At 37.5% G+C, this 16,869-nt stretch overlaps 1 protein-coding gene across 1 annotated transcript in view; it reads right to left on the reverse strand.

Moving 5' to 3' along the window:
• DPP6 (dipeptidyl peptidase like 6) overlaps positions 1-12,821 on the reverse strand; it is a 1,195,887-nt gene extending 1,183,066 nt beyond the window's left edge. The window contains exon 1 of the mRNA XM_074267390.1: positions 12,329-12,821. Coding sequence (XP_074123491.1) covers positions 12,329-12,379 — 51 coding nt within the window. The 5' untranslated portion in view covers positions 12,380-12,821. The remainder of the gene's footprint in view (positions 1-12,328) is intronic.
• Between the last annotated feature and the right edge of the window lie 4,048 nt (positions 12,822-16,869).

The raw sequence follows: 16,869 nt of genomic DNA on the forward strand, positions 1-16,869 counted from the left end.
TCCTTAAGCGTTCTTGCAGGTAGAGCAAAATTAAGTTTTCTTCTATGGAATAGACAATTTCTCTTTCTTTGGTGAGTCGGTCTGTAAGATCTTTAGGTTTCTTTGGCCTTTTGATACAATTTCACATTCCAAAATAGTTATTTCATAACTCATATGCAATAATATTTACTATTTTCAAAGAATCTCATTGAAATATTGAAGGTTTTCCCAAAGAAGTATCTTTTCATTTACTGATGTAACTGTTACTTCTATATAAAGTCCTTTGAAAATCTTAAAGCACTACATGAATGTAAACTATTATTCAGTATTATCATCTTATTCCATGAGTCCAACTAGAAATGGCCCCAGAACAAATTACTATCTTGCTATTGCTCTTTTGTGTTCAATGATCTACAGAACCTTCTCTACATGGATAAAAGGACTTCCTTCTGCAATTGAATAAAATTAATTCATCACAATAATCATGAGGATATTCATTATTGTTAAAATCATCTTTTATAGATTCTGCAAGTGGGAACTCAGTTTCTCCATGTAATTTCTCTCCAGTTACCTAATGACTAAGTTATTAGTTATTAAAAAACTTAAAAAGCATTGTAATGTGAGGAATCTCCAGATCAAATTTGTTATAAGTAGGCAAAAACACATGTAAAATTTCAATACAAAAATACATGTAAAATTTCTAGATATAGAATCCAATTTCATTGAATTTAAAACCTAAAACTATTTTTTCCTGTTTAATTCTATTCTTCTATCTCTAGGTCAGTTAAAATTTGTCTCTTAGTGTCTGATGCTTGTAAAAATAAGGTGTTTTCCATCCTGGTCTTTGTGTTTGCCCCCTGAATTCAGTGGCAAATTAATCTTTCAGGTAGTCCCTTGACATCTAAATATGGTTATTCCATTTTTCTTCCATCCTAAGAACAAAAATTCCTCTCAACTAGTCATTGTCTTAGGCACCTAGTACAGTTCAACATGCCAGTTAGCTGGTCCTCTGGTCTTGTTTTTCTTGATTTAATCTTTTCTCCTAGATCTTTACTAGTTCTTTCTCTATTCATTTCCCTGCTTTTATGACTCCCTTCTTTCTTGATTATGGGCACCAACACTTTCCTGCAACATGATTTACCTTATTTACTATCAAACTTAGCTTTGGTTCATCACAAAATAGCATTTGTGATATCTACATTTACATTTAATACATTGAGAATGAAGTTCCTTCTAAGTCTAAAAACATAGTTCATAAAATTAAAACATTGATATTTTATGCATAGAATTGAGGAGGAATGGTTATTCTCCACAACCAAAACAAAATGTCAAAGATACATCAATTTATTAATGGCAGCTGAAATCACATGTGTAATTTATTGTTGTTGGTGGTGTTTTGTTTTGCCATCATTTTCTATTCCTGTCCAAGGAAGAGGTAATATGGCAGAGGCCAACATTCTATACCCAGTGTGGTGAGTCTTTTCCATTTACTAATCTTGTTTAAGGATCAAATAAGGAATTGCGTTGTTAGGAGCCTACATAGCCTAATGAAGAGGAGGAAGGGAATTTATGTAAAAGTTGTCAAGGATGATAAATCTTTAGAGAAAATAAGTTTCCTGACAAATAATTGAGTTTTCCCATTGCTATGTGTATGTTGAAACTACAATGTCTATACAAATGGAAAAAGAATGGACTTTAGGATATATGAAAGTTTGGAAAAACTAACCTGAAATGTAGCTTGTTTTTGCAAAAGAGAGGCTACATTTCAGAAAATTGGTAGTATATAATTTTAGATATCCTGAAAATAAATTTGTTCTGGTCACCAGGGAAGTCAAATAAATGGATACTCTATATCTCTTTGTAAAAGACAGCTCTATCTTTGCTAAAGAATTAGGAAAAACTGGACTACATCCTGTAAATACAGATTGCTACATATACTTCTGAAAACCTGTTATCTTATAACTGTACAAGTTCAACTGGCTTTCTCTGCTCTCATGGCATGCTGTTTGTATTTCTCTTAGGCTCGTATCACTTTCTAATTTGCATTACAACTCATCTCCCCTACTAAACTATAAGCACCTTCATTTTAAGGACCACATCCCAGTGAAATGACTCTATCCCAGGAGACTGTCTTTCATGGTTTCCTTGTTGAACTGAATGTTCCATAGTCAGGGGAGCCTCTAGGCATACAATATTTAGAAGAATTTTAAATAGATTAAAAATTAAAGGGGAAATAAGTGATTGAGGTAAAATATAAATTCTAATTTAAATCCAAAAATTGCAAGGTACTCATAATTCAACTAGATTATTATATATAAGGCATGGTACTAGGGCATTAGGGATATAAAGACCAAAAAACAAAACAAAACAAAATAAAACTTTTTATCCTTGCCCTCAAGAAGCTTGCTTTCATTCTATGAAAGAAGAAGAGATAATGTATATATAATACACATGAAGTAATTTTAACACAAAGATCAGTGATCACTAGTTAAATCAAGAAACACTTCAAGTAGGAAGTAGTACCTAAATGAGTCTTTAAAAAAATTGTGTCTCTGTCTTCAAGATGCAAGTAAAGGAGAGTTTTATAGGGTTAATCCCACCACTAATCCACATAGAGCTTTGACTTCCTTTGTCCTTTTCCCAATCTATTCCAGTTTACTTTTTATTAGGCAAACCCAATGGTCCTCTGTTCCCAGGGATTCACAATAAGGATGCCAGATTTAGTACAGACATCACTTAGCCTTAGTCATATTGTAGCAATAAACTTATAAATTCAAGTGATCCACCAGCCTCCATCTCCCCAGCAGCAGGGACTATAGGGAAATGCCAATATATCCAGCTCTGAACTGAGCCTTTAGGGAAGTTATGAATTCTAAAAAGAAGAGGTTAATAAAGACTACACTCCAGCCTTTGCAAAGGTTAAGAGATGGTAGATGGCATGTCAATTTCAGACAATAGTAGACCAGTTTAGCTGGAACACAAGGTAAATGAAATAGTACAATAATATAAAATGTCTAGAAATCTAAGTGGGAAGCAGATAGTAAACAGACAAAAATCATCCATATAAATACTGAGAATATCTTTCTAATGGTAAATGCCTGTATTTGGAGAATAAAAGGGACCAATGAATTAGCTAATAAGTTTGAGGGGGACTACAGAAGCCCTATCTGAGATATGAGGAACTACTGAGTAGCTGTCTTCTCAGATTTGAAAGGAAGATGGAATATATTTGTGTTATACTGTTGCCAAAGGCAGAATTAGAACCATGCAGTAATAGTTAGGTAGGCAGATTGTAAAACATTATTTGGTCAATGTAGAAGCTTTGAGGGTTTGCCAGTAGAAGACAAAGAAAAACTTTGTAGCATTTGGAGCTGTCCAAGCAGAGACCAGGCTGATTCATGAAGTATGTATTACCTATCATTAGACATATTTATTGTGTTTCATAACTGGAGAGGGGGTACATAGAAGAAATTCCGTTATTGGAGAGAAAACTAAACTCGATAGATAACATGTCAAGTCCCTTTTAAAAGTAAGTTTCTGTTTCTCTCCAGAGGTAATGATGAAGTAGACAGGATAGTATACTTAGCATAAATGTTATGAATAAAATTTGTGCCATTACATTATAGTTCAGAGAACATAAATTGAGAAGAAAAAAAACAAAAAACTACTGACCATAATGCTTGGGGAAAAGGCTATTTTAATTAATTAAATATTCTGGGTAAGAAGCAGTTAAGTAGAATTCTCCCTTTTTTATGAAGATATTTCTAAAATGTTAGTTCACTTTTCTTCCCTCTTGTTAGGGAATCTGGTTGAAAATTTCTTAGATGATCAAGGATTTTTCTAGGTCTTGATTGTATATCTAAATTCTTACTGTCCAAGAGGCTGAATGAAGGTTACATCATAGAAATTACTTCTTAGGCCAAACCCCTAATATCAGTTTGGTTGTTTTGTGCTTCTCCTAAAAAGTAAACAGGGAAGGATTCTAGTTAATTGAAGTTTTGCTAAGTTGAATTCCTATCCATCTTATTATGATATATGAAGTTTATAGGTCAACTACCCATATCTGAATTTAGACATCAAACTCTTAGTTCATAATTTGCTTATTCTGAATGGGGGGGAATAAAAGTGTGGGAACAATTTAAACATTTATCAGGTAGGGGGTGGGGAGAAAAAGATGATAATATTGAATATAATTGACCTACTCCTTTTTCCTGAATTCACAAAGCCTTTTCAAATTCCATCATACCTACAAAATTGTGTTTCACTATGAGGCTTCTGTCCATCAGAGTCCAATCCAATTGCCTTCTCACCCAGTATTTGTGGCATGCTAGCTAAAAAGGTTTGAATGTTCTGCTGGCTAGGATTTCCTGTTTTTCTTCTAAAAAATCAAAAGAGGGAATCAGAATGTTCATAGCCCATGTACTTTTGATGTCGTAGTTATTGGGGGACAGGGGAGGAAAATTTACAGATCTAACATGATTCATCTACTAGCAAACTTCATTCAGTTTCCCTACACATGCCAATAGTGGTTTTTAATATTACCCATGTATTTACTTACCTACCTTTCAAATATAAAGAACAGCACAGTGACCAGGGTTATACGTATATTTGAACCATATTACATTTTAAAACAGTGATAAGAAAAAGTAGCAGTACCATGTAAGTGACTGTAGAATAAACTGAAATGTCATCAGATTAGAAAAGTTAACCTGGCACTTTCCATAAATGTTTTCTAATTTGATCCTCACAATCACCCCAGAATGCAGGTGCTATTATTATCCACATTTTACCTGTAAGAAAACCTAAGTAAACAGTTGGTAAAGTGACTTGGCTAAGATCACACAAATAGTAAACATATGAGATAAGATTAGAACTCAGATCATCCTTATCTATCCTTGTCTATTTCCTAGGTGGGCTCCACTAAAAACAAACAAACAAAACCCTACATTTCTTTGGCTCCCTAGAACTGTTACAATCTTTCATATGAAGGCTTTTGAACAAGCAACAGGGTATTTAAAGGGTGAGTGAGAATTGTCTCTGATGAATGCCTTCAACTATCCTGTTTAGCAATACCTAAGAAGGAATAGGGATTCTGATTTAGGACAATGATCCACAAATGTGCTTTACAACAAGGTACTGTAATTCAAAGAAAACTGACAAATATTTTAGATGTACAATGAAAATGTGCTATAAAATAAAGTATAAACATAGACTTTTGTTCTCAAACTTAAAATGAAACCTTTTAAACAAGCCTCTAAAAGGACTCAAAGTTTAGTAGTGACCTAGATTACTTGCAGAGTTAAAGACCAGGTAGGCAGAAACTCTGGCAGACAAGAGACCATCCCCTCCACCCCCTTCCTTGAAAATAATGAAAGAGACTGAGAATAATCTTGGGTGGATTAGGGATGGCAATAAAATCCTACTCCTGCTTTCACTGAGTGGTGGTGTTACCCAGTGCTGAAGAATTCTTCCTGTGAATTCTTATTAAAATTCCAATGTATCTAAGTAAAAATAACAAAATACGGACTTATAATTTCAGGTAGCATATCATCAAGAAAACCACTATTTACAATGCAATATCTAAGTTTCATGACACCAAGGATTTATAAAGATGTGCCTTAGATGCCCACCTCCAATTCCTCAATTCAAGATAAGAATGAAATCAGGGCCATATTTCAATGATTCTAAGTATGATTTGGATGAAAGCTTAAACTTGCTGTTCTATGCAGAAAGAATTCTATAATTCTTACTCCTTTATTTGTTTTTAACAGAAGATGGAACAGAAAAACAACTTAGAGTGGCCAGGAATGAATTTGTTTGATCTACTTATCAAATAAGTATTGAGACAATACTTACCCAATAAAGTGGTTATAGACAACTAGAATTGTCTCTAAATGGAAATTACTACAGAAAAATGTTGAGCCATATAATATTGCATACACACATATGTATATGTGTCTGTATGTATATTTGTATGCACACACACAATATGTATACATTTGGAGAGAGAGAAAGGAAAAGAAAGACAGAGACAGAGAGGGACATTAACTAGGTTAGCACAGTATTGGATCCGGAGTTAGGAAGACTCATCTTTTTGAGTTCAAATCTGGCCTCAGACACACTTACTAGTTATGTGACCCCAAGTAAGTCACTTAACCCTATTTGTCTCAGTTTGTTCATCTATAAAATAAACTAGAGAAGGAAATGGCCAAATCAGTCCATTATAATTGCCAAGAAAAACGTGGACATAATAAATTAGACATGTCTGCAAAGTGACCGGATGATTACAACAACTCATAACTCTATGATCAGCAAGATAATAGGCAAGCAAAAAAAAATGAGTGTACTGAAGTCAAATGTGAGAATAAAATGGTTGTTCATCCCTTCTGTGATATGCACTGGTTATGGGTTAATTAAAAACCTGGACAACTACAGGTTTCAGAAAACAAAAATGAATTCTTGACTGAGCTTATCTTTTTAAAATGTTGTAAAGAATACTGAACACAAAGTTTCCAAGAGCCTCCCGTCTACTGAATTTTCAAATATCTGTACCTAATGTGTATAATAATCCCTAGAAACTGATGTTTTTAGAGCTTTTGCAATGAAAAGACAACGGTACAGCAAAAAGATTGCTTTCCCCGCAGTCCAGAGAAAGTCCCAATGGATTGACATAAGTTTTTATCTCTGATATTCCTTAATTTGGTTAAAAAACTATCACAGAAACCAGCTGTTGAACTAATGATTTTATGTTCATTGAAGTAGCATATCAACCTAGTTCTTGTGAAAATAGAATACAATGGATGAAAACCTGTTAGCTAAGTGACATCATAGGCATGCTTGAATGCAATTGCCCAGGCAAAATTTCATCCTGTATCTACAAAGGGCAGTATTTCAGTGAGTCAAATTTTCCCCAAGATGTAATCTAAATTAGACCTATTTAGAATCAGCACAAAGTCAAGGTATCAGTCAGTGAAATGACTCAGAATTAGTGTTAATGAGGTCAAAACGGTGGTTCTGATTCTTTTAATGGCCAATTTTCTGAATATATAGAATATATAGGAAAAATATTGAACAAAAACTGTTTCATAATCAGTGTCTGCATCCTTAACCCTAACCACTTATATCAAAAATGTGTATTGTAATCACAAGGAAAATCCAACAAGCCAGTCTGTATCCAACATAAGCCCAACACTCTTGGTGAAGCAACTCAATGAAAACTCTATCAGCTGTGGCTCTTCTTGCTTCCACTGGCTCATATGAAGGACAAAACATTTTATTCAATTGAATTAGTTCACTAACTAAGGAAACCAAAGAAGACCAATTTTGGAGCACTAATTTAGTTCTGTGGATTTATTTACTAAAAGGAACAATCTTAGAGATTCTGTGTATTTGTTCTAAAAAATAGAACATTGCCCTGAAAACACTGTAATATAATCAAAAGTAATAAATTGTTATAAAAGATTTAAGTCAACCTAAAAACCCATGGGTACATCAAAATTCTTACCAAGAAACACCCAGCAAACCTCTCCCTCCCCACATATGAGAAAAAAATAGCAAAAGTATTTTTCTCAACTTTTTCCCTGGCCACTATTCCTCTTACTCTCTCATGTATTTTTCTGAAGCCTTTCCTTTAGCAATAGGATCCATTGGGACCTATACCACAGCCTTGATAACACATACACTTAACCATCTTTTGGCATATATGAAAATGGAATAAAGGATGAAAAGTAGGAGAAAACAGTAACAAACCTGAACAGAAAAGTTATCTATTCTCCTGATTTGTTGCTACAGATCCTCCCTCAAGTGCTCTCCAGAGCCCCTTCCAACCACCCAAATAAATCCTTTATAGAACCACTTTTCCAACAGTCTAATCTGAACCAACTCAGCTTAATAATCAAAGTTTGGAGAAGACTTAAAGGTTGAATAGTTTTCTATCTATATTAATATCATGTAAATAATGGATCCCACTATCAGAAATAAAGGATAAAGAAGTGAAATTCTGCATCATAGGAATCAAACATGTGGCTTACACCCCACAACATTCCTGAGTACAGCTAGAACCAGATTACAATATAATCAGAAAGTATGTAACAAGATGAATATAAACACACTATAAAGCATAGATAATAATTTTTAAAACTGTCACTTTGTGGCCCATAGGGATTTTTATTCACAAATTAGGAACCCCCATTTCTATCTGAGTTTGATTCTACTACTTTTACATAGTCAGCATTGTTACACTAATAGCAGAACATATGGGCAGAACATTTAAGATCAAAGGTTCATGGATTTTGAACTTTAAGACACTTTATTATATATATATAACCCTCCTCCTCACCCCCTAGAGGTTTAGAAAGGCTAAATGGCATCCTTAGAGTCCTTGCATCAAAGTGTCTTAGTGTTTGGAATCTCAAGCCCTCTTGGCTTCATTTGTATTGCTCTATCTTCTAAACCCTACTGGATGTTTAAATTATTTGGAAATGCTCATGTATTGACGAAGGAAATATACTTGTAAGAGAGTAGCTAAGACTGAACTCCATGAAACAAATGTGGGGATGAGCCTGCAGTGCCTATCCTTAATTTCCTCAAGCAATTTCCAGGGAAAGATGGTTGCCTGAAAGACTTGTACTTTGGGATGATACAGTAGACACTACATGGATCCTTGACTGGGAGAAGTGATAAGGTAGAGAGAAAGCTAGGTCAAAGAAATATCAAATAGTAATGGTCAATAAAACATGTGAAGTAGTCCATTCCAATGATTATAGAAAAGGAGTGGCTGCCCTCTGCCTTTATTTTTTTTCAACTCTGAAGGTGGCATCTTGTAACAAAAGGAACTTGTTCCTGCCTGATAAAGGAATCACCAGGAGTGGGAACATTTTTAGTTAGTTCTCCATCTTATTTAAACCCCCCTTTTCTGTAATCAGGTGCTTGGCTTTCAAAGGCTACTTCTAACAGTGAAATCTTTTTATAGGCACAATTATAAAAGATGGTGATGAAAAGCAGTAATCATTCACCCTAGCTAGACACAGAAGATGGAAACAAGCTAAGGGTGGCCCAAGACAACTATAATTCTTGTCAAGATAAAGTTAAAAGTGATTTTTCTGAGAAGTGGTAGGGATGCTGACATTCCAAGCCTGTCCTTCTTTGTATGTTAAAATTCCTGAAGTGGAAGCACAGATGCCACCTAAGAGAAAGCCTGGGCAGGCTCACATATTGAAAGTTTATTAAACAATCAACTCCCACTGTCTGGAGAGAAGGGAGGCAAAGCTCTCCATCAGTAATAACAAGCATGACATTTCTTTTGATCACTATAAAATAAGAAGGGAGTTCATGAAATAAATACATCTCTTATGTAATCAAATAAGAATAAAAATTATAAAATATTGTCTGACAAATACAAAATTTATTTCACTTTTAGGGAACTAATAAGACAGGGCTACTTGTAGCAACACTGGGGACTGTAATGATTTTTAAGATGTATCTTGAGTAGTCATAGACCAAGTAAAATAATGGTAAAATATAATTAAAATAAAGACAGTAAAAGCTTGCAGTAGTTGTTCAAGTTTTGTTAAGGATTTTTATTATGTGTGTTGTCAATATAAAATTGAGCCTACATCACACAAATACAAAAACTCAACTGGTTTTCATAATTGAGATTTTACAGGTGTGTAGGCAAAACATACACAGAAAACTCACAATCTAAAACATTCTGCTATTTTGGTTAGCAGAATCAAATGAACACAAACTATATCTTGGTTAGCAGCAGGAATAAATTATACAACACTCAAACCAGAACACAATACCTAAAATGAATTTAAGTGAAATAGGGGTGAAGAAACATCTAATCCAAGGAGGGTGTGATTGGCAAGAGTTTTCAACAAAGGCAACTGATGGAAATGGAGATTCAGTGTGTAATCCCCAAATCATCAATGCCAATTCAGCCTGTCCTTCAGTCAAAGCTACTTGAATTCAGTTGGGAAGTTCATTTTAAAAGAGGCAAACAGAAGACAGGTGGCAACTCTTTTTCAGTGGCTGACATAGTTTTAGCAATAAGCTGTGACAATTTACCACAATTTTCCTAAGGAAATCAGCTTTTTCCTTGGCTAAAGGGTTGATTTTTTTTTTAAATTACTATTTATTTTCACATCTCCCTTGCCTGAGGCTGAAGCAGCTTCAAGTACACTTACTGCAAAAGGAATTCATATAGACACGTATGAGAAAACACCTATTTATTATTTGAGAGAAAAAAATAGGATCTTTTTCATCCAGTGATCTTTTTTTTTTTTGGAGGGGAAGGGAGACTGCAGAGATCTGTGACAAATGTGGCACAAATTTATATTAAACATAAGATATATGCCAACAATAAATGAATATTAGGTTGTTTACTATTGCTTGTGTGCCTTGATATCAGTTTAGGCTACTAACTTAAGGATGATTGGGCAGCAGACTGATTTACTGAATTAGTAACATACTTTCAATATTAATATTATTTTTAGACTCATACATGTTATTACCATCTCCAAAGATCCAAATTTCACTAGGTGAAATATAAGAGGAAAAACAGTGGGATATCTGGGAGATTCTTTTGCAAATGATAGTTTTATGTCCACATTTCTGTTCTGTTCCTTTCAGGAAATTCTGCCATGAAACATCCCAAAAAGAAAATGAAAAGTAGAAGAAGGGTTACTGGTTGTGGGAGGATGATTTGCATTTCCTTCAATAAGCAATTAGGATAAAACTGAGACAAAACTTATATATTGAGGTATTAAGGATGAAAAAAAGAAATATTTTCATGAAAACTTCAAGACTACTATGGGATAGACACCCAGCTCTACAATAGTAGAAATCACAGAAGGTAATCTTGAGTTATAGTAAGCTAAGAAAAAGACAAGAGAAGTTCTAAAGCATATGGGAGAGGTCTGAAAGGCAACAGGTAGCCTATGTTTTGATTTCCCATTTATTTCTCTTTATCTTTGCCATTTCTCTTGCTGTTAAACATTTAGACTTCAGTCTTCTACCTTTGGACCTGGTTAATTCACACTACCTTTTAGATTCTCCTCTATGCCTTCCCAGAGCTGCTATCCATAACCAGAGTTAAATCTACTTTATACACAGCTCTAGACTTTTCCCATCACAAATTCATGCTGCTTCCTTTTCTCTGTATCACTCAAGTTGACAATAAAGAATTTAAACACACACACACACACATACACACACACACACACACACACACACACACACACACACACACCCCATAAAAAAAAATAAGGAATTAACCAAGTACCATCCCTTAAAGAGTTAAACCATCACACAAACAAAAATACACACATTTCCAAAAGAACAAGATGGCAACCTCCACTTCCTTTCAGGTTCTCCCCCCCAAAAAAACCCTACCCTGGCTAAAAGGATCAGGAATGTAATATAGTCAAACATTGCCTAATTACACTGGGGGTCAGGGTGCATGGGAGGATAGGCTGTGGAGAAGAAAGTGGAAAACTATTATCCTCAAGTTATCAAAGTTGTAGGAAGCAGGATCACCCCCTATCCTCTTTCTTTCTCCTATCCTGCTTTAAGCTATTATAGACATTTCTCAGATATTTTTATAATCTTTGGAGAACTCTCTATTAACCGATCCCTGGTTCTTCTCTTGGTGGGGGACATTTTCTCCTGCTCCCCCAAATATATGAAGGAAGCTTTCTCTGAGAGACCAGCTGCAGCAGCAGTGAGAAGGGAGCCAGCACCAGGACTAGCAAAAAACAGTTCCCCAAACAAGAGCCCAAATCCCATTGCAAAAACCCGGAACAGTTCTCGGTGTGAGCCTTTTCCCAGCCAGGGCCATCATCGCTAGTGAAGGATCAGGAGCAGCCCCTAGCCCTAAGCTGACCTTCCTCTTCCCTGCACCACAGCACGAGAGGGGCCACCTTCTGCGGCTGAGATTGGCCCGAACCAAGTGCAGGAACACATAGCGGAGTGTACATACGGGGCTCGGTTTAATTCCCCCGAAACCCCCGAAACCCACGCTTCCAAAACACATATTCATCCAACACTAAAAAGAATGAAAAAAGAAAGATCGAGTAGACTCAAAGTTACTGTTAGTAAATAATGACTGAATGAATATGCTGGCTCTAAGCAGAGGAACTCTTCTTCAGGTCGGGGTTTTGAAGGGAGCTGTCAGGAAATGCCGGTTGCCAGAGGGGACGTTAACACGTTAACAATTTGGAGAGGTTCGCCTGGTCGCGAGCCCGAGGAGAGCAGGCTTCCCATCCATCTCTTCTTCCTCTACCCCACCCCCACCTTTCGCCCCTTATCCCGGTTACTTACAATCCTCTAGAGCTCTGAAGCCACTTACCATCACGTTCCCTTGCATTTTAGCGGTTTTAATCATTGCCTTTTCCTTCATTTTGCCCAAAGTGTCAGCTCGACTCCTTGCCCAGAGAAGAGTTACTTAATCCATTGTCTTGATGACTATCAAAGTGGAGCTCGGACTTGCGGGTGGTTGGGGTGGAGAATTTTTGAAAATGTATCTGTCAATTCCTCTTTCCTCCTTGAGTTTCTCACCACCACCCACCACACACCACCACCACCCACCTCTTGCCTCGCTCCTTTTGCAGGCGGATAACAATAGCAATCAACTCTTTTTCGGTCACTACTAAGAAAAGAAAGGAAAAATTGTTGCTCTTCCACAAAAGACCAGGAGGGCAGATGAGAGGAAGAAGGGAGATGAAGTCTGTGAGCAGTGGAGAAGAGACAGTCAGCCCCCTAGCCTCCGTGTCCGGTGAGCTAGCTGGTAAACAGACTCACACTGTGAGGCACAGGCGCTACACAAACACGGGAAAGAAACACACACGCACAGGCACACACCCCAGACCTGCTCCCGCTGAGCAAGTGCTTGGTTTCCTCTCCCAGTCACTTGTCTATTTTGGTGGCGGCGGTGTGTAGCGGAGCGGGCGCGGTACCCACTCTGGTCCCAAAGGGTGGGGACCAGGCCAGGCGCATACAACACTGAAAGGGTGGGGGTGATAAGAGGATGAGGCCGAGATGGGGATGGAAGAAGGAGTTTGGGGGCTACGAGGAAGGTGGAGCTCACGCCAAGGTTAAGGGAACCCCGAACTCTGTTTAGAAGGAAGGGATCTCCATACCACCCACCCTCCGGTTTTATGTGTAGGGTGTATCAGCATTTTTTTTTTAAAGCAAACATGAACTATTCAGATATCCATGGCCGAAGCTGCAGTCTCTCTCTCCTGGTATTAAGTATTCATCATTTGGAAATTTGGAACCCCCTCCCTTTCCTTTCTCCGTAGCCAAAAGGAAAACGGAGAGGAGGTGGGAAAGAAGCATCCAGACGCATACCCGCCATGGCTGATGCAAACCCGGTTGAAGGAGAAGATGGGGAAGGGAGAGGGCACCAAGGGGAAAGGGGAGGAGAGGAAAGGAGAGGGCGGAGATGCCAGCGTATAAATAATGTTGTTTCAGGTTACTATGGGACACACGTTACGTTTCCATGGTTGCATTCATTTAGTCTGAATCTGAATCAGCTGCTGCACATCGCAGCCGCACCTTCCCTGTCCCCGGACCTTGGATACAGTACGCTCCCGGACCGTCCTTCTTACACACACACACACACACACACACACACACACACACACACACACACAGGGGCCCGCACCATTTGGGCTACATCCAAGTCTCTGGCCTGATCTGCTTTGCACCCTTCCCTCCCCGATGCGTTGATCTCGCCAGACTCGCTGTTTGCTCAGATTCGCTTCAGACTACCCGGCCAAAGACTGCGGGCTTTGAGGTGTTCCCCAACAGGCGGCGACCCCGCCCACTCCGAGCCCTTGCTCCAGATATTCCTGATTCCGACCTCAAACCTGGGCTGCTGAAGCTATAGAGCCTCTACACCCTTACCACCCCGTTCCACACTTCTCCCTCCTGCTTAATCGTGTGAAAATTCTCTCATTCTCTCATTCTCTCTCTCTCTCTCTCTCTCTCTCTCTCTCTCTCTCTCTCTCTCTCTCTCTCTCTCTCTCTCTCTCTCTCTCTCTCTCTCTCTCTCTCTCTCTCTCTCTCTCTCTCTCTCTCTCTCTCTCTCTCTCCCCCTCTATCTCTGTCTCTGTCTCTCTTCCCCCTCTCCCCCTCCTCTCTTTCTCTCTCACTTCCTCTCTCTGTCTCTCTCTCACTCTCTCTGACACACACACACACACACACACACACACACACACACATATGTTCATTTGCAGTCTGGGCATGAGCAGCCAAGAAGTCAGGCACAGGGAAATTCTCCTCTTGCAGCTTTCTTCTACAGGTGCCCCTGGTAGCTGAAGAGACAAGCTTGGAAGAGGTTTCATTAAAACACCATGCTCAGCATTGTCATTCGATGGTGGCTGATAGGAATGAAAGAATTGGGGAGAGGGGTTGTTTCATACATTTTTTTTCTAGAGTTACAAAAAGCTTTTGTGGACAAAAAATAATAATAAAGGTTCATTTCAATCCTGTCCAGATTTAGAAAAACTTCTAAAATACCTATATAACTGACCACAATACAAGACAAGACTTAGGCAACATAAAAAGTAAGTGAGGAAATCAGGCCCAGCATTTCTAAGAGATCGATTCTGAACTGAGCAGCCACTCCAGGCTAGGCACCAAAGGCATTTTGTTATGCTACAGGGGCTTACCTAAATACCAGTGAAAGGGAGAAGAAAAAGAAAGTTTGGAGGAAGAGATAGAGGTTTTGGATGGGCAGCAGTGAAGCACACAAGTTAGCTCATGCAAATAATTCCATTTTTTTTCCCTCTCTTCAAGAGAGACACAGGTGAATCCCTAGAACAGGGAAAGCTGAGAAAGGTCTAAACTCAGAAAATTTCTACTCCCTTTTATACTTAGTTTTCCTTTTCCTTTCCTTTTTTATAACACATGTTTCTGAAATAACTTTAGGGATAAGACTGTGCAGGCAATGGGATGGAAAGTCTGACTTCTCCTTTGTTAAAGAAGCATATTATCTCCACTTACTTCAGCATCTCATATCAGATTTATTTCTTTGTTAAATATGCAGTCTTTCTGCTGAAGGAGCTGACTTCTGAAGAGAAGTAGCTTAATGTAGACAGAAATATCATCAACCTAAATACTATTTTTAACTTTATTTTAAAATGATTCCTTCCTTCCTTTCTGGGAGGGGTGGCACTACATTTCTCCCCCCAATTCCTATAGAGCATGAGTTCCTGTAAGAGTTTCAGCAATAGAATGATGTCTAAAGGTATGGCCCTAGTTTTCCTGTAACTTGCTCTTCATTATTCCTGATACTTGTGAATAGGGTAGGAGAGAACTGTTTGAAAAGGTGAGTATTGATATCACATAACCTTCTAGGTTTGTAGGTCTGCCTTTCAACTGTCTCTAAAAGAGGAGACCTGGATATGACATCTATCTATCCATCCATCTATCTATCTATCTATCTATCTATCTATCTATCTATCTATCTATCTATCTAATCCAAAATACTGATTGAGATTTTAGTCTCAATTTTTTCTTCCATCAGAAATTAATATGGAACTTCCATTTTTCTAGAAGAGATGTTGGATTAAATTCTATGTCCTTAAATTTGCCCAGACAAAGGGGGGAAGAGCCTAAGGAAAAAAGCAAAAAGATTTATGGGGAGGGAAAGAAGAAGTTGGAAAAGTATTCATATTTTCAGTTCACTAAATCAGAATAACCAAATGCAAATGATACTTTCTCTGCCCTGAATACATTTTTGGTACTCATCAAAGCAGAATTCTGGGAAGGGGAAAAAATAAAGAAAACAACAAGGGAAGAACAGAAAAAGATTAAATAGAAGACAAAATGTAAGAGAAATACCTATGGTCCAAATGGAAGAAGAGCACTTTGTAGTTCATATATTATTTTGTAAATCAAAGCTTGATCTTTACTTTCTGAGAAAGTCAAATTAGGAACGTAGAAAAACCATGTTAACCACATAATGAGAGTAATCAGCTGCATATGCATCTATTTTGGTTACAGCATACCTCATAGAGCAGAGCTAAACTCCTCTAACCATGCCCTAAGTCACATGCTCAGTACTGAGTGAACTTCAATCCCATAGTCCTCTTGACAAAAATAATATTTTAAGTGGACTAAAAACAAAACAAAACAAAACAAAAATAACATAAATCTGGTCTCCTGTACCCCTCTTCTTAAGGAACTCTACCTCTGGGACATACTCTCTGGTACTTCCAGTGAAGCAGAAGCAAAGGGATTCTTTTCTTGGCACTTATGGCAGCAGCTCATAAATGGTTACAAGTATATGTGCCTTCTAGGCAAACCTGAGCATAGACCTCAGGATCTTAATTGCTTCTTCAGCTTTGGATTTCTTTCCAGGTGAATGGGCAGTGAATCTGAGTGGATGTTTCTAGCCTTGGATTCAAGCTTGTAAGTTCAAGAAGTATACTGATGGTTAGTTGAATTTTCTACAAGTTTGGTCTTCTGAAAAAAGATTACCACTGTCAGAAGGAGAAAATCGAGCCATACCCTGACTAGCTAGGGAATATGAAACTTGAGGGAACTGTATGGGCAGTGCAGAAATGAAATAAAGATGACATGGCTTTCTATCAGTCTCACCAGGGGTTCATATTTTATTGTTTTAAGTATGAAAATCCTAGGGGAATATACTAGAACTTGTAAGCTACTATACATTATTTCAAGCTTTGTCAATGCACATTTATAGGACTTGTGTATATGGAGAAAAAAATATCTATCCTATACTTGATCCATATTGTACAATGAAAACTTTTCTATTGTATTTTGACTAAGTCCTAGCTATGAGTCTGTTGTTACAGCCATTTTTCTCATTTCTGAGTATTAAAAAAATGCTTTTCTGACAACTGTGAGATAGGTAGGACA

This window comes from Sminthopsis crassicaudata, chromosome 5 (assembly GCF_048593235.1).
Source record: "Sminthopsis crassicaudata isolate SCR6 chromosome 5, ASM4859323v1, whole genome shotgun sequence".
NCBI lineage: Eukaryota > Metazoa > Chordata > Mammalia > Dasyuromorphia > Dasyuridae > Sminthopsis > Sminthopsis crassicaudata.